Source organism: Equus caballus, chromosome 18, assembly GCF_041296265.1.
Source record: "Equus caballus isolate H_3958 breed thoroughbred chromosome 18, TB-T2T, whole genome shotgun sequence".
Taxonomy (NCBI): Eukaryota; Metazoa; Chordata; class Mammalia; order Perissodactyla; family Equidae; genus Equus; species Equus caballus.
In genome coordinates this window covers 82,383,632-82,401,297 of record NC_091701.1, presented here as the reverse complement: position 1 = coordinate 82,401,297, position 17,666 = coordinate 82,383,632, and the positions used below count along the sequence as shown (strand labels likewise).

Genomic DNA, 17,666 nt, shown 5'->3' with positions numbered 1-17,666 from the left:
AATGCCCAACCCAGCCTGGGGACTCTCTTAGAATATAAGACTCAGGACGACACACACTGTCTCTCCGTTCTCTATACTTCTGGTGCAAGTCTCCCCTGAACTTTCGACTTGTGTGTTTAACTGAATGCTCGATGTCTGTCCCTGGCTGTGTCTCAGCTCCTCACAGTCCGTGTTTACACTCGAACTCAGCTTCCCTTCACAGACTCGTCCTCATGTTTGTTCTGGGTTAGCATCACTGTCCACGTAGTCACTCAGGCCAACTCCTTGATCCCCGCTCCCCCCAACTCCCCGCCCTGAAGTCTTGCTGATTTTGCTTTTAACTGTTTCTTGATTCCATTTCTCCCGAGTCCCACTGCCTGGCTGGAGCTCTCATCACCTTCTTCATGATCATACCTGCATTTGCACCTGACCTTCGTGCCTCTGATTCTCACACCCACTTTCCCAGTAGCTGTCAGAGTGTCCCATCTAAAATGCAGAACTGATGGGGTGACCATACTTAAACATTCCTGTACCCCCCCGCCTGCAGGCTGAACCCAGGCTCCTTGGGAAGGCTCTGTAATCTCATTTTTCCCGACTCCCCAGCCTCACTCTTGTTCAGCACCATGGCACGCACAGTTTGAAGTTCCGGGGACACACACACTGTGTCTGGCCTGTCCCTTCGCCTTGAGCGCCCTCTCTTCACCCCTTCCCTCTGGTTAATGGGGTGTCCTTTAAGTCTAAGCTCAGATTTCCCTTCCTTCAAAAGCTTTCTTTGGGCTCTGCTCCTCTCTGAGCATCTCTCCTTCATGACCCCAGAATTTCCTGGGCCAGCCTGTGTCCCCCTCGCTTCCTTCCCACGTTGCATCACAATTATGTGTATGTGTCTCTCCCTCAGGAGACTCTGAGTTCTAGAGGGCAAGGGTTGTCTTGCTCATCTCTGCATCTCTAGCACATAGTATGTGCTCACATGTTTGAATTATCCCTCCTTCCCCAGCGTAAGTCACAGGCGTCATTGATCACTGTCTTTCTCACCATCTTCACTTCCTGTCAACACCCTGCCCTTCCTGGTTTCATCTTCTTTGTTAGGCCAACCAAGGCGCAGTGCAGCTCTCCACTTGTCCCCGGCCTGCGCCCCTGCAGCTGAATGTGGCTGCAGGATCATCCTGCTGCTGGGTCTCACTAGAAATTCCTCATCAGGAGCCTCAGGGGGCTCCTAAAGCTGCGGAGCAGTCGCTCGACTTTCTCTCCTGCTCTTTCCTCTCGAGTCTGCCAGTCCTTCTTCCTCCATTCTCACTCTTAGCTGAACACATTTCTTCTTACTTCACTGAGAAAGTTGCAGCCTCTGCACGCTCCCCCCACTGCCTCTCCGCGACCTGCGTCGCGTCTGGACCGAGACTCTCTGCCTTTGCTCCCGATGCCCTAACACACAGACGACGTGGGTCCTGCCCGGCCAGCGCTCTCTCCCCTATTCGAGCACGTGGCTCCAGTGACTCTGTCCTGCACCATCGTGTTCTCCCTTTCTACCCAATCGTTCCCGTCAGCATACGGACTTGGTGTTATTTCTCTCATCTGAAAAAAAAAAAGAAAACTTCGTAAGTGGCTGATTCGAGTTCTGTGGCAGGAAATGTATAAGATGACCCTGGATACCTTGTCATCCCAGATAGCAAGGAAGCTGTCAAGGATGACTGGGTTTGTGTCAAAAGTCCACTGGCAAAAGATAGGACAGTTCGAACATCAATAATGATAATGGCAATGGATTTAACATGTTTAATCCACGAGTTCATGATACAACAACAAAAGAAACCCCCTTAGTCATCTTTGTAGGATGCTTAGAAACCATCTCTTTGAAAGTCGATTTCCAAAAGCGGAGGGAGAAGCAAAGCTTATCTTGCCTTTCCAGTCAGACAGTTCCTATAGAAAATGAGTAAACGAACAGTCATTGAAAGAAACTTCCCTTTCTAGAAGTTTCTCAACAAATAAATGCAGAAGGAGTCTGATGAATGAAGGATCTGGGCATTGAGTAATTCATGGCTGCTCACATCACAGAAATCTGCCTCTTGGTGAAAAACACACCACCAACCTCTGAAATCGGCTGGCTCGAAAAATCAAACTCAGATCAAACAAATTTACAGGAGATACAGAGGAAAAAAGACATGCTAAATTATGCAGATGCTACTGTGGGAAACTACAGGACAAATGATCCGTTTCTTCCCTAAATTGCAGCAAAAAGAGAGGCAACTAATGATTAAAAGAAACCTAAGACATCCTCTGTACCCCTCCCCTAAAACCAAGCCCTCCGCAAAGCTGTCTCTTCAGAGGTGACCTGTAGGACTCGGGACCTGTGAGGGAGTGATTCCCACGAGAGTCGGGAGACGGGCACTGTGGGCAAGTGGTGTGGGGAGGTGGCTGTGGCCGTGTCGCGGGGCGGTTACGGCAAGGTGCAAGCCACCAGCCTCCTCCAGCTGCATTGGGGTGCTAGCCTCTCCATGCTAGGAATTCTGGTAAAACCCAGGTCAGAGCGCTGGCCCCAGCTCACTGGGAGAAAGCCACAGCCTTTCAGAACAGGGTGGGGAGCCCCGCAGTCTGCCTCTGTCCTTCCCTTGCTACTCTGGCCGCATCTTCGCCCCCTCTGCTCACTCCACCCGCTCCAGCCTCCTCCCACCTGCCCTTCAGGCCTTTGCACTGCTTGGCTGTCTCCAGGAATGTGCTCCCCTCGATGCACTGGGGTGTCCCCTCACTTCTTTCAGGCCTGTACCCAAGTGCCCCTTCTTGGCGAGGACTTCCCTTTCTGCCTACCTCCCTCACTCATGACATTCCACGTCTCTCTTTCCTGCTAACAGGCTGGATGTTCTATTTTTAAAACACTCTATTGCCTCTCTCCTCACTTGAGTGTCAGCTCTGTGAGGGTAGGGGTTTAGTCCCACGGCTGATGGTAGCCACTTAGATATTTGTAGAATTGATGGATGTTACAGGGGAATCGTCAACTGACGTTAAGATCCTGTTAAGACTCCTGGAACACCCAGCAGGTTAGAAGTAGCGTCAGAAACCCCTGAGACAGGCATTGGAGAGGGGCTCCATCTAAGGGCTGTTAAAATGAACACTGAGGCCACATGCTAAAGACTAGATTACTCTAGTGTTGCCAGCAGAGTGCTGTGTAGACTGTGAAGAAATCTAGAGATAAAGTTCTAAGTCAAACCGAGAAAAGGCTGAGATTTCCCTTATCAGGACAGATGAAGTGTCAGGAACTCTGCTCATCAGCAGCACGCTGTCGAGCAGGGAATGGTCAGTGGTCAGCGCGTGCTTGTGAAATCTAACAGCTGGAGCATTTTCACCAGCATCGCACTCAGGACTGTCAATGGTGAGTTGAATTACACCCTGCCCCAATCCTACCAGTCAGGATAAGAAACATTAAGTATAAGCTGAAGTGGTGCTCACTCGGCTGGTCTGTAGTCCTGAGGGATCACCCATAAAGATGACACACTGAAGAGAGGTGCAAATGGAAATAATTTCATGAAAGAATGAAACATTATTTTAAAATTCAGAATTTACAGGGCCAAAACTAAACAGGATGGCATGCATTATATTGTGACTACAATGTCGATGAGGTGTTTCAGGGCTGACCTCATGTGGTTGCTTCACCGTAAGGGTAACTACAGTTCAGTCTTCTCAGCCATATTGGTTTAAAAACTTGGGTCTCTTAGTTCGTGGAAACAACCCACAAAAACAGATTAATAAAATATTGCCTCGTTAGTTTTATATGCCGCACATAGAAACTTAGCACTTAGAGAACATGATCTCACGTTTTAACCTACAGTATTTTAGTACAATCTAGTAATTTCTAAGTTTACCATTTTTCAATATTTGTACTTATTACATAGATACATATAAGTTGGCTGCTTCATAACAGCATAAGGAGAGGTGGACAGGGATTTCTTGGTGGCCAATTAAATCTCTTCCTTGATTCTTTTTAAAGCTTTAATCCCGGAAAGTAGCCTTCCCTGTTCTTGGTATCCTGTCATCTTCACAGTCATTTGCTCCCAGATGTTTCACTCTTGGCTTCCTCTTCACCCTGAGGCCTATTGACCTGAAGATCGTGACCTAATGATGAGTGAAGTACAGTGGTAGACACCTGTGGGGGTGGGCCAGCCCTGCCTGCAAATGTTCAGAAGCATCAGCTAGCTTGTTGTCACTTGGGGACTCCATATTTTATAGGCACAGCTTCAGCAAACAGCAGGTGTGTCATGGACGCAAACCAAAGCCTCACTTTCACCGTCAGGTAGTACGGGAGCCACTGGTCATCGTTCTGATCTACGCTGCCGTCCGTGGAGGGCAGGATCTTTGCATATCGGGTGGACTATTTAGAGACCCCCACCCCCCTGTAACTTGACCCTACCGTGACTCATACTGATGTGCACCCTACTTTCTCTCTGCCCACTTTCCAGGTGCTCACGTGACTATCACCGATCGAAAAGTAGCGTTAGACTTTCTTAAGTCAAACGTTCAAGCCAACTTACCTCCCCATATCCAACCCAAAGCTGTTGTTAAGGAGCTGACCTGGGGACAAAATTTGGGGAGTTTTTCATCTGGAGAATTTGACCTGATACTTGGAGCTGATATCATATATTTAGAAGAAACATTCACAGATCTTCTTCAGACACTGGAACACCTCTGTAGCAACCACTCCGTGATTCTTTTAGCCTGCCGAATTCGCTATGAACGGGATAGCAACTTCTTAGCGATGCTGGAGAGGCAATTTACTGTGAGTAAGGTTCACTATGATCCTGAAAAAGATGTGTATATTTACAAAGCACAGAAGAGAAGCCAGAGGGAGGACTTTTAGTTGGCTGTGGTTGATAAGAATGTCGTCATTGGGTGTGTCAGTGAAGGTCTTAAGGGGGAATCTAACTGTATTTATTGAAATGGCTTGTGTGAGAAGCTTGCCCAAAGGTTCTCAAGGGACGAGCACAGGAGCGGTTTGACACAGGGCAGCACTTTGTTCCATTGCTCTGACTCTTTAGTTATATTCTACTCACTCTGACGTTCAGTTAACATGGCAGGAAAGTGCGGACTTTGGTTCCTCTTGATTCTGTACCCCATGCTGCTCCCTCCTGTGAACAGTTTCCACTGGTGGTATGATGAAGGACTGGCGTCCAGGAGTCTTCAAGTCAGTGACCTTGTCTCGGTGGGGCTAAATCACGCAAATTGTCTTAAACACATTCTGAGATACGTGTTTAGCCCAGTTTTCTAACTCGGAATATACGGTAAGGTTTAACCTCCATTCCCTGAGCCGTTAATGCTCTAGAAGTCCTCCGTCTACCCCATTTACGTCTGATACTTTTGGTTTTTTGAGATCCAGTTGTGAGTTTTCTGAGGTCTCATATTATGCTTTTTGGCTTAAGTTCTCATTTAGGTATAGAAACAATAGGTAAAAATAAAGTTTTAGTTCCTTTTTGAAAGCACCTAAGATCTCGGACCTCCAGGTCCTATGTTTAAGTTATCTTCTTCAAATGGGAAGCTGTAGTCTTTCCCTGCAGCTTTACCCTTTCTCCAATGGTTTCTCACCAGCTCCATCCCTGGTCTGTAATTGTTGTTCAATGTCTGTGGTCCCCAGAGACTGTGGGCTTCTCCAGGGCCAGGGATGTTCCTGCCTCCTTCCTTGTTGCCTCTCCAGTAACTACCAATGTCACAACCAAACATGTGTTGAATGCAAAAGACACTTTCCACTTAGAGGGTATTGATCTTTGGGTAAGTGATTGAATGTTGTTTTATGATTATCTTTGACATAGGCTTTATGAATGAAGTCACACACTTGAACAGGCCTCCCCTTTTTTAACGATGTAAAAGCTTAAACAATAGCTTAAACAAATTTAGACAAGAATATTATAACCCAGTATGGTATTTGGTACTAGATATAGATTTTCTTTGTAAAACCTTAGAAACAAGACCTCCGCCTCCCTCTTAACCTTTTAATGAATATCTTGGATGTGAAAATAGCAATACACTGTTTTCTACATATATTTTAAATAGAGATTTTTACTTTAATAAAGGTGAATTAAAAGTTCAGAGCATCCTGTGATGTACCAGTTCAACATAATTCTGATAAATGCACATGAAATAGAAATATCCATAATTTATCAAATCCATGAAATGCCAGTACTGCGCCAAGAGTGTGGAAGGTCTTTCCAAACAAATAAAATAAAAGCCCTGCAGTGCCCTCGACACCGTGATGAAAGCCCACTCCCAGGTCGCAGGTTATCAAAAATGAGCACATTAACCAGCTCTTACTTTAGCATCCCTAGCTTTGGAGATGGGGATTAGATGGTTTTGGCCGGGGATGCCCGGATGTGCTGCCAAGTGAAGCAGGCGGTGACTGGGTTACTTTACATTGTCATGAAACATTAAGGATCAGATAAGGGTGAAGGTAATTTTTTTTCTCCTCCTACAAATAGATGAAAAGGCAAGAAAAACTCAGTAGGAACAGAATGGTTGTCTAAGTGAAAATCGTGATCTTTTTTGGCTCTGGGTTTACAGTGTTGTCACAGGTCAGGTTCTCTGGGGAATGAGGCTCAGTGATGGAGGTGAGGTGCAGAAAGTTTAGAAAGACCAACATCTCTGAGGAAGGAAAAGTTGCAGGGCTGGGAAAGAGGAAGAAACTGGGCTGGGATGCAGTCAGGAAAGAATTGTGCTGGGCCAGCCCTGCGGCTGGGCCATGCTGAGGCGAGGGGGTAGGACCTTCTCTGTGTAGACTAGTCATTGGATCCAAGGGGCATAACCCTGGGGTGAAGACAGGACCTGGAGAGAGACTCCGCTGAGAGCCATCAGCCACCAGCACTCCCAGAGGCTGGGGCAGTGAGTACCTCAGGGGTGTATGCTGGGAAAGAATGCATCTGGGTAGGATGCCACAGCGTCCAGCGGAAAGGTCAACAAAGATGTGACATTTCCCACTTAGTTAAAAGGATTAATTTATGCCGTGAACGTGCACCTTAAGTCCTCAAGTGAAGGACAGAAGCTAGTCCAACCTGCTTACTAAGCCTTGACCCTCACCTTGCTCCACTCCTTTGAACTGCCGGACAGTTAAGTGATGCACTGGGCATCAACTGTCCCTAATTAAAGTCAAGGACTGCCACCAAGGTGCTAGGTTAGGATACAGGTATGACTCCAGGTTCTTAGGATGACCACCACCAAGTACACTGTGGCTTTCTAGTAGATTACCTCTTACGGGTCTATCTTGCTGCAGTTCATGATAGAAATATCCGAAGCCCGGGCACCATATTCAAATAGTTTCTAGCGGAACACTTATTGCTTCATACAAAAGGATCAGAATTTTAGTCAATCAGAATACTTTATCTAAATTAACTGAACACTAGATTGAAAACGCTTTCAAGGCACAATAACAACATCGTCTGGAATGTTTTCTCTTGCCAAATATAAATTATGCTCCTGGAAGACAAGGACTATACTTCATATTTTATATTTCAAGTGTTAACACAGTGCCTCTTCATAAAGGGAGCTCAATAAATATTTACTCATGAAAAATACAGATTTCTTTACAGATGAGTTACCTTATTAAACTGCTTACTAAATTGTCTAATTTATGCACTTTATTTCTCCTTGTCCAAGTTAAGGGACAAATAAATTCTCAGGTATATCAAAATGTAAAGCAGACTCTCAATAACAAAATTATCATGAACTTATGTGCAGGTTCACCTCCAACATAATTCCATTTAATCTCTCTGCTTTTAGTTCATAGTAGTTGAAAGAAGCATTTTCTGTCAACTTTTAAATCAAGATAAAAATAAAATTCTAAAGCACTTTTGGAAATCACTGTCATGTATCAGTCTTGGTGGGAGGCCCTGGATCGAGGGCCTGACATAATCGTTGGTGAAACGTGATTTATCTTAGTTTCACAGAAACAGACACAGTTCCTCTGTTCTCAGAACTCCACCTGGACAGTGTCGCGGTCCTGCAGCGAGGAGGCAGCGCTGCGTGAGCAGAGGCTGTTCTGGGAAACTGACGGGACTGCAGGAGGCCAGGGCAGTTGACAATCCTCAGCTCCTGTTTCGTCACTTTAAAAACTGAGGATTTGTTAGCTTGGAGCTTTCTTCCCACTCTTAAATCATGTTGTGCTTTTCTTTCTACAAGCAGGGAAGGGTTAAAATTTAACACCAGAGAAGATGGCCTTCTGGGAATTGAGCTTCCTGGTTGAGAACGGTTTCTGAGGGGGAACGGGAAAGCAGCGCAGCAGAGCCAAGGGGAGGCCTGCCTGGTGTAAGGCTGGTTCTGCCACTTCTGATTTTTCTTCCTAAAACAACACACACATAGACTGTGAAGTTTGACATTAAAAATACTAACCGACGTGATATTTTTATTAATTTAGCAGATTCTTAATGCTGCTTAGGAAACAACCTCTAAATATGAAAACCATACTTAATAATTTCCACTTCTCGGTGTCTATCCTGGAGATACACTAGCTTGTGTGTGTCCACACTATCTTGTGTCTATCTCTAACAGTCAAAAGTTTCAAACAGCTTGAATGTCCATAAAGGGTACAGGTTAAATCAGCCGTGATGCATCCAGACGCTGGGACATGCACGCCTGTGGGAAGGACTGACGCGGGTGTACGTGGACTGAAGAACTACTGCCAACACACGTTCAGTGGAAAAAAAGCACCGTTCATGTAAAAAAGGGGGAGGGAGGCGGATGTACCTTAGACTTGTGTGTCTATGCACAAATTGTCGCTAAAAGCATACCTGAGAAACCGCTTCTTACTGCTCGCCCATTTATAGTTTAGTTTTTTCCAAATATACATGTTACTTAAAAAAAGTAAGTTAAAAATTAGTAAGGGTGAGAACATTATCAAGAAAGCGAAAAGAAAACAGAATGGGAGAAAATATTTGCAAATCATATTATCTGGTAAGGGTCTAGTATCCAGAATATCTAAGGAACCCAGAAAACTCAACAAAAAACAACTCCACTGAAAAATGAACAAAGAACTTGAACAGGCATTTCTCCAAAGAAGATATACAAACAGCCCACAAACACATGAAAAGAGGCTAGACATCATTAGCCAATAAGGAATTGCAAATCAAAACCACAATGAGATACCACTTCACACCCATTAGGATGGCTATAATTAAAAAGCAAAATCACAAGTGTCAACCAGGATATGGAGAAATCAGAGCCCTCATACATCACTGGTGGGAAGGTAAAATGCAGCAGCTGATAAGTCTGACAGTTCCTCAAGAAGTTAACATTGGATCACCATGTGACCCAGCTTTCCACTCCTAGGTAGACATCCGAAAGAACGGAAAACAGGGACTGAGACAAATACTCGTACATGGATGTTCATAGCAGCACTATTCACAGCAGCCAAAAAGTGGAAATAATCCAAATGTCCATCAGTGGGTGAACAGACAAGCTGTGGCCTATGTAGTTACACTGGAATATTAGTCATAAAAAGCAATGAATTACTGACGAATGTTACAATGTGGAAGAACCTCAAAAACATTATGCTAAGTGAAAGAAGCCAGTCACAAAAGGTCATGTCGTGAGTCTATTTAATTTTTTAAAAAATTGGCTCCTGAGCTAACATGTTGCCAATCTTTTTTTTTCTTTTCCTCTTCTTCCCCAAAGCCCCATAGTACGTAGTTGTATACTCTAGTTGTGAGTGCCTCTGGTTGTGCTATGTGGGACGCTGCCTCAGCATGGCCTGATGAGTGGTGCCATGTCCATGCCCAGGATCCAAACCAGCGAGACCCTAGGCTGCCAAAGCAGAGCCTGCGAATTTAACCACTCAGCCATGAGGCCGGCCCAAGTCTATTTATATGAAATATCTGGAATAGGTAAATCTGTAGAAACAGAAAGCAGACTGGTGGTTGCCAGGGGCTGGAGGGAGGGGCAATGGAGAGTCACTCTGTCATGGGTACAGGGTCTTACTTGGTAGTGATGGAAGTGTTTTGGAACTAGATAGAGGCGGTGATGGCACAACACTGTGAATGCGCTAAATGCCGCTCAGTTCATTTAAAAATGGTCAGTTTTGTTATGTGGTTGTACTTCAGCTGAAAACAAAAAAAAATAGCATTCAAACTGGAAATTGTTTCCATTTCACTTGCTAGGCCCTCACGAGAATTCCAAGCCCCAGTCTGGTCAACGTACGTAAGAAAGATGTGGAGATTACGTGCACACTGGGAGGAAGGGGAACACTGACCGAGGCGGGGCCTTTCTGGGCTTTTGCCTTAAGCAGTGTCCCGGATAGTGGCCTCATCCACAAGAGGGAAAACCAGCTGAAGAACAGGTTTAGAGGAGAAATGAGAAGTTGTTTTGGACCTCTGTTCCATGGTGAGTCTGGAGCTCAGGGATGAAACTGTATAAACGTGAGAATTACTGCCTTGGCTGTGTGTCAGTGCGAGGACAGGGACTTTTCAGGCCAAGAAGTGTGTCCTCAGTATCTGTGAAATGATAAGCAACAGCAAACGTGGCTGAAGAGAAGGCAGGCATGCTGTGCTTTTTGAGGTCCAAGCACCTGAACACGGCTTGCAAGTAGGGTGACTCTAGGGCCTGGTTTGCTCAGCACAGTCCTTGTTTGCACCTACTGTCCCCATGTAATTTATGTCAGCCTTTCACTCTCAGCACTGTCTCAGTTTGTACAATAAATTACGTGGTCACTCTTTGTAGAAGAAAAGAAAGGAAATTCAAGTAACTCCTTCAATACAAGTCTAACAAGCTTAACAAACACATCATGGCAATTTTAAAGAAGTACTTTAGAATAAATGTGACTGCTTATCTTCAGCAGTTGACTCAACAGTATAGGAGAGTCTCTCATTCTTATGCTTTCATTAAAGAGCAGATTAACCACATCCCCTCCCCTTTCCTTCCCTTTTATGATATGCTCATAGAACTTCAGAATTACACGGGGACCTGAAAAGTTATCTATTCTTGTTCTTCCAATGCAAACGGCATTTTATGACATCGAGACAGCCAGTCATGTCTCCCATTGGTTGTCTCAATAGGGCAGTAACATCTCCAAATCTTCAAATGGGCATTGTTCAGCCTTACTGCAGAAAGAAATCTTGTGCTAAAAATTAGGAATATAGTAAAATCAAGTAACTGAAGGTATATTCTTGTTGCTTGAATTAGTTTTCCATTGCTATGCAACACAAGCTTGTGATATAGTCTAACATAACTTTTGCTCATTTAACAAACCAAGAAAATATAGCTTAACACTATTACCAAAAATCAAAATATAGAGATCCCATCCCCAAAAAAGAGACTTACAGAGATTTAAAAAGCATGTTTATGTGACTGCACATAAATGTTTGTGTAAAAAGGGCATTATGACAGTTGATACCACAAAGATTACAGTAAGAAAAAGCACTTTATGACAATATTTCACAAATTCACAAGGATCACTTTAATGTACAAAGCAATTGCTACCATTGTGAACACAAAGCAGCTAATATGTACATAGTGTTAATAAAATGCATTATAACTCGGTACATTTTTTTCTCTTTACACAGATAAAGCACAAAAGATTTAGGTAAAAAAATTAAAACAGGGATGTTTCTAGAATGTAGGGAATTTCCCTCATTATAATTATTTATTTAGTATTCAACTCTAATAGCAACATCAGAGTTAAAAAATCAATACCCTGTTTGTGCTGATAGTTTTGGGGGGAGGTATTCTTTACCCCAATCCTCAAGGAAAAAACAAAACAAAAAAAACAGCTTTCTTTCTAGAAACTTCCCTGATTATTTTGTTTCTAAAAAGTTTCAAGTGATACATCTAGGTTAGAAATAATTCCTTTTTTAGGTGAGGATGACAACTGACGTGGACAAATCAGTCGGGGACAACTTTACATGGAAAACTGCTAACTAGCACTCTTCTTTGCCATCCCTAATCTATACTCACAGAAAAATGCTAACAAATTATTTCCCACTTGTTATATAAATAATTTTATTACATACACAACTTGGAGTGGCACCTGGATGAAAGTAGGTCTATAAAGCATTTACCAATTCAGTTTTAGAAACACAGGAAAATAGCCCTCCCAAACACAACAGCAGGCCCTCCCGCTTGGCCAGCTGACAGGAGACCTCCACCCACCGGGGCGCTCTTCCTCCCTACCGGTTCTAAACCATGTCAGATTTACTCTCACATCTCTGAGAAGCTCCTCAGACAGAAGCTTGGAAATGCTGCATTTCTATAGGCAAGTATTAATGCCTGTATGAAGTAGATAAAATTTGAATTTCCTACTGTTCGACCCTTTTCAAAGACACTTCCTGAAGGACGTTCATTTTCCTTTTACTTGCTGGTGAGATTAATTCAAATGTATCACGTTATACCCAGCCAGGACCTGCACCCACAGAACCAGAATGCAGACAGGTCAATGTTTTCTCTCTGTGCTAAACAACTCTTCCTGTTAATAATATCGACATGCTTCACAGGCTTTTCTTTTTTTTTTATTTTTATTTTTTTAAAAAATAAATTTCAAGCTAAAACACCTGAAATATAATCCCTCCATTCAAATGGTATCTGGTCCCTCTTAAAGTCTGTCTGCCCCCTGAGGACACATACAAAGGCTTAAGCTACATTCACTAATCACAAGAACTTATCATAAGCAGATGAGACAGATGGAACTTCAGCACCCTGTTTGATTTATTTGAAATTCTTCCATACTGACTCGGCTTCATGATATGTCCACCCCTCAGGGATTAGTGCCTCTCCCAGCCATTGATTCTAGAGTCAAGGAAACCAGTTCCTAATACATACAGCGACTGTGCAGTCAACTCAAAAGTCAACACATCAACTTAAAAGTATTCAAGATGTATGTGAGCCACCCGACAAAAAGCTCTAGTTGTGCTTTGTACAACTCAGTGAGCAAATTATCCCACGACTCTTCACCTACAGGCTTACTAAGCACACTTCTCTTCCTCTTCCTCACCTGGGATCAGTTAGATTTAGCCATTATTTCTTTGATGTTAACAAAGCCAAATTACAGTGAAAAGAATTTAGTCAAATGATTATATGTGGTCTCCATGATGACCATAATTCACTGCCCTGAAAAATCTTTTACTGTTCTGGACAAATTCATGGATATCTTGGCATCCTATAGACAGTATTAATGTTGGGGTGAGGATAGTGTCTCATTTAAAATCAGAAATAAATATTTACTCACTTGAGTTGCTTTTCCTGCTCTCTTTATCCATGATGAAAAAGATAGGGTTCGAACCCATCTTTTAATCAGCTGGGCTAGTCAAATCTAATTTCCTGATATTTTTCTTTTATAGCTATTTATAAGGCTAGCCTTTAGGTGCTAAAATATTTTAATCAATGAATAGCTTCCATTAAAAAGTCACATGATTTGAAGAGAGGAGAAAGACATGAAAAGTCAGTTGACAATTAATTGATGAGGGAATTTCTCAAGTTGCTAATACCCACACTGGGTCATTTTTAAAAGTGCAAGTTACACCAAACATTTACAAAGAATATAATGTAAATATAATCCAAGTAAATATACAACTTTTGTATTAGGTCAATGGCAAACAAGATACCAACAGTTTTCAGGGCTACAAAAGAAACAAAGTCTCTTGAAAATAACTGAAAAGGTGTATAACCACTGTTTCTAAAACTCATTTTAATTCAAAATCTTAACTTTAAGATATTAGTCTTATTTAATCCTGCAAAACGAAGCAGCCTTTTTGATCGTCAAAATAAAGAGACCAATATATGCTAACAGCTGACTGTAGTTGATCACAGAATGAAAAACATTAAAAATGAAAAGAAACAATCTAGATTGAAGTCACTTCAAGTAAGTAAAAGCATCCTGGTTCAAACACACTTGTTTCTTCCTAAGCCTTTGTATGATTCCACATGTCGCCCAAACAGTCAGTGATATAGGGATTAGGCCTGAGAGACACAGATGGACTTCAGCCAGGTGGACAAACTGCCAACTGCTATGGTGCTTTCAGATACTAGCACTCCTGCTGACACCATCAAAACACATTTTCTGACAAAAATCCCTGCTCAAATGAAAACATCAAAATTCCTCCCCCAAGATGATTTTTGAAAAATCAGTGGTACCTTTTAGAAGGTATCTTCAAAATTCTCTTACCACTGTTATAGCTGCCAAAGACAAAGCATAAAAACCAAATACTTTTGGGGGGGTAGTTTTCAAGTGACTAGTAACATTTAAAAGTATCAAGCCAAAGGAAAAAAACAATGAAAAGAAATAAAATACTTGGAAGAAAATTAGAAGATAAAAATCAATCATGAGTGCTGTAGTAATGCAGTCCAAGAAACTACCAAAAGGGATGCACTAGAACACGCAAAAATGTAAAATTTCATCTGACCTCAATATACTATAATACTCAGCATTCCTGACTTAAAAGCTCTCAGAGCTTCAGATTATATACTGTATGTATATATATATATGTACACATATATTATACAAATGCCATTTCCCCCCCCAAGAATATCTAAATGAACAGAGCACCTATGACAATGTTATGGTTGCCAATACGGTACTTGAGTTTGAAAAAGAATGAACTTAAAATTACATCTGGTATCAATTTTTTAATAACGTGAACACATTGGATCTAGCCCTTTCTAAACCACTTTTCAGTTAAACACTATCAAAGCTTGAAAACTTATAAGAGCAATATATCAAAAATAAACCCCTCCCACTTCGTTTTTATTAGAGTTCATCTGTCCTATAGATAAAAGTGCCACATGGCCCTATATTTGCAAAGTGAGCGATACCAAACTTGCTATTTCTAAGCAAATCAGTAGCATTATGTACAGATTCCTATGATGACATTTTCATTCCCTTTTGGCCAATAAGGAGAGAAAAAACATTTATAACATGGCCACATATGTTCTTGGCTACAAGATTTTTTAAAAAAAATTGTCATTTTCTTAATAAAGGTTCTCAAAGTTGCATGCTTAAAAACAAACACCTTTCTCCAATTCTCATTAAAAAAAAAATGTCTGCACAAAAGGGGCTTAATTTCTATCTGTATAAACTGAAATCTTCAAGTCTCTCCAAGGGTCTAAAACAGTTTTAGCAAGAGAATATGCTTCTTACCTCATCAATAAGTAGCTGACTTCAAACCAGTGCAATCATCCTCAGGTACAAAGGACCTGGTCTTAGTTAACTTAAAAATCCAACCAGCTAATATGGATGTGACTGCCTTATCAGGGACTAAAGAGGACCACCAACTTCCTAATTGAATAAGAATGCCCCAACTTTTGAAAAACGTTCAACTTCAGAGGAGAGAACACAACTTACTAAATACTAGGCAATTTTCATTTATAAAGCGTATGACATTCAAAATGTTAAATTTTGACAATTTGACTCATTAAGAAAGAATTCTAATTTGTGAGCATATTTGTGATTTTGCTTGGTTTCTGTCAAACCAGTTTTGGAAAATGAGATACCTATGTTGGTATACAAATAATTTTTATGCTGTAACTTTCCCCATTAGCTCAGCAGATAACACCAAACTTTATAGTCCTTTGAAAGCCTTCTTGAGAATCTGGTGAACTGTCCACATATAAGACTACATCACCCAATTCTTAGAATGATGCTCCTTCATAAACTCTGTTCATCCTTGAAAAAAGACAATGGCTTGTTACAAACAAAAATAAACCATGTACAAATATTAATTAAACATCTTACTTTTCAAAATGAACCCAATAATTAATACCTATATTTGCATATTTTGTTAACACAATTAACAAACTTAACTTTTTCAAATAAACCATGACCAAATATAAAACATTAATTTTCTAGACTCTCTTTTAAAAGGAATAACCTTCTCAAATGAGAAATTATATCCAACATTATGTCAGTCTCTTATTTTATAAATCCACCTTAGTCTTATTTTTCTTTTAAAGGGTAACTTTTACATTTACCAGGTTTAGTGAATAAATGAGTAGTTAACATTAAAAGGAGTACTGGAAACAATGTATGATAATACGAATACAGACTGTTCTGGTTGGGAGTTCAAACAGGTAGCTTATAGAATGACAAAGGCTATATAGCGTATTGGAAAGCTAAAGCATAATTATCCTTTTTAGAAGAAAAAAAATGTTTTGCAAGAATGACAATCCAAATATTGTAGTACAGCAGTCACTCAAATATGTCTGAAGAAAATTACTTTCCTTGTGCACATCTAATACTGTACTTTTTAGAACTAGATCCTTACAATTTCTTTCATTAAAAATTCACTAGAGATATTCTGTTAAAGTACGTTAATATGGAAAAGATTTAAAATTAGTATTTTTCTACAACACATAACATTTTATAAACAATATATCACTTTGCTTTATTTAGCCTCTTGAAGGCTTTCTGTTGGTGGTATAACCTAAGTGCAAATGGGAACAGTTTAATTCAAAATATCCTTTTAAGTAAATGAGTGACAATATAATTATTTTTGAAGGCGATGACAAAAACATTTATTTAAAAACCTTGTTATATAACTCAAGGGGTTGGTTTACTAATGAGCATCTTTTTACTAAGAATTTAGTACTAACTAAAACAAGCTTTGTAATCTTATTTACTTTGATTTAATTTAAAATTCAAATACCATGCTCTTTCATTCGTTGGTTACTTCTTTTAATGTATTCAAAAATGTTGAACCCCTACAGAACTGAATTAAGAATCAACAACTGCCCTATGGAAGAGCTCTAGTTAATACAGAATGTTTTTAAGAACCAAGGACAAGTTTTCAGTACTGAAGAAGAGAATGTACATAGAAAACACTCCAAATTCATTCTTAATTTCTTCAACACCACACTATAATTCCTTTTTAGAGGGTACGTCTCAACAATTTTCCATAATTCACAATGAAAATGTGAAAACGTGTCAATTTGGCAATCAACACCTCTTCATTGCACCTTACTTACTTTATGCCTGCGGCCCACACACTACTTCAGCTCAAGAGGCTGGGGTAATTCTGTCCCTAAGGCAATCAAGGAGCTCAGCACAAACCTTGAAATCATTTAAAAAAAGATTTTCTCTTCCTCATTTCCCCCATCAATTTACAAGTAAGCAAATTATTACTTTTTGACGAGGGCAGGGGGTAAAAAGCAGAAGTCTCTTCATGATTCCTGGTGCTGAAAATTTCTCGAGGGGAGACGTGGAGGCAGGTGTTGGAACATTCACAGTTTAATGCAAAAGCACAAATGAATGAAATTCTGTAGTTGCTTTCAGGCAGTTTTGCGCATAGAAAAAAAGAAATGTTTAGAAAATAAAATGTTTATTTTGTCTCTCTGGTTGTGGCCAAGCCAGTTCTTTTTCCACCATAACAGGCGAAATTTAAATCCCAAATTAATCTGATTTGTGGCAGTAAAGGTCCTTAAGTGCTTTTAGCTCCTCAATCAGTGTCTTGTTTTGGTTTTCCAGAACTGCCACTCTGTTTTCTAAACATTTCACATATTCTTTCTTCTTTCTACGACATTCTCGTGCTGCTTCCCTACAAGCAAAAAAAGGACAGGAAAGATTATGCAGCACTTCTCTATCATTTATTTTGGGTTAGACACAGTACATTTTTTTTAGAGAATTAGCTCAAAGCAACAAACATTTTAATATAGACTGGGCATTTGAAAAAAAATATACAGAATGACTTGGAAAGTACCTTATATAAAATTTTAATATACCATAGAAGGTTGATTTAAAAAAAACAAAC

At 40.9% G+C, this 17,666-nt stretch overlaps 2 protein-coding genes across 27 annotated transcripts in view; one reads left to right on the top strand and one right to left on the bottom strand.

The window, feature by feature from the left end:
- Positions 1-17,666, top strand: part of METTL21A (methyltransferase 21A, HSPA lysine) — a 35,752-nt gene that overhangs the window by 7,018 nt on the left and 11,068 nt on the right. For 2 of the 10 annotated variants that reach the window (XM_070242167.1, XM_023622501.2), the window contains exons 4-5: positions 4,422-4,738; positions 10,095-10,658. The exons of 3 other annotated variants lie outside the window; for them this stretch is intronic. In XM_070242167.1, coding sequence (XP_070098268.1) covers positions 4,422-4,738; positions 10,095-10,340 — 563 coding nt within the window. In that variant the 3' untranslated portion in view covers positions 10,341-10,658. Of the gene's footprint in view, positions 1-4,421; positions 6,043-7,881; positions 8,727-10,094; positions 10,659-17,666 lie in introns of those variants that run through there. 5 more of the 10 variants (XM_070242165.1, XM_070242164.1, XM_070242163.1 and 2 more) reach the window with 4 other exon arrangements.
- The window catches only part of CREB1 (cAMP responsive element binding protein 1), a 63,193-nt gene continuing 56,781 nt past the window's right edge, over positions 11,255-17,666 (bottom strand). For 6 of the 17 annotated variants that reach the window (XM_070240596.1, XM_070240598.1, XM_070240601.1 and 3 more), the window contains one exon: positions 11,255-17,453. In XM_070240596.1, the coding sequence (XP_070096697.1) occupies positions 17,309-17,453 (145 nt within the window). In that variant the 3' untranslated portion in view covers positions 11,255-17,308. The remainder of the gene's footprint in view (positions 17,454-17,666) is intronic. The other 11 variants (XR_011428124.1, XR_011428129.1, XR_011428127.1 and 8 more) reach the window with 7 other exon arrangements.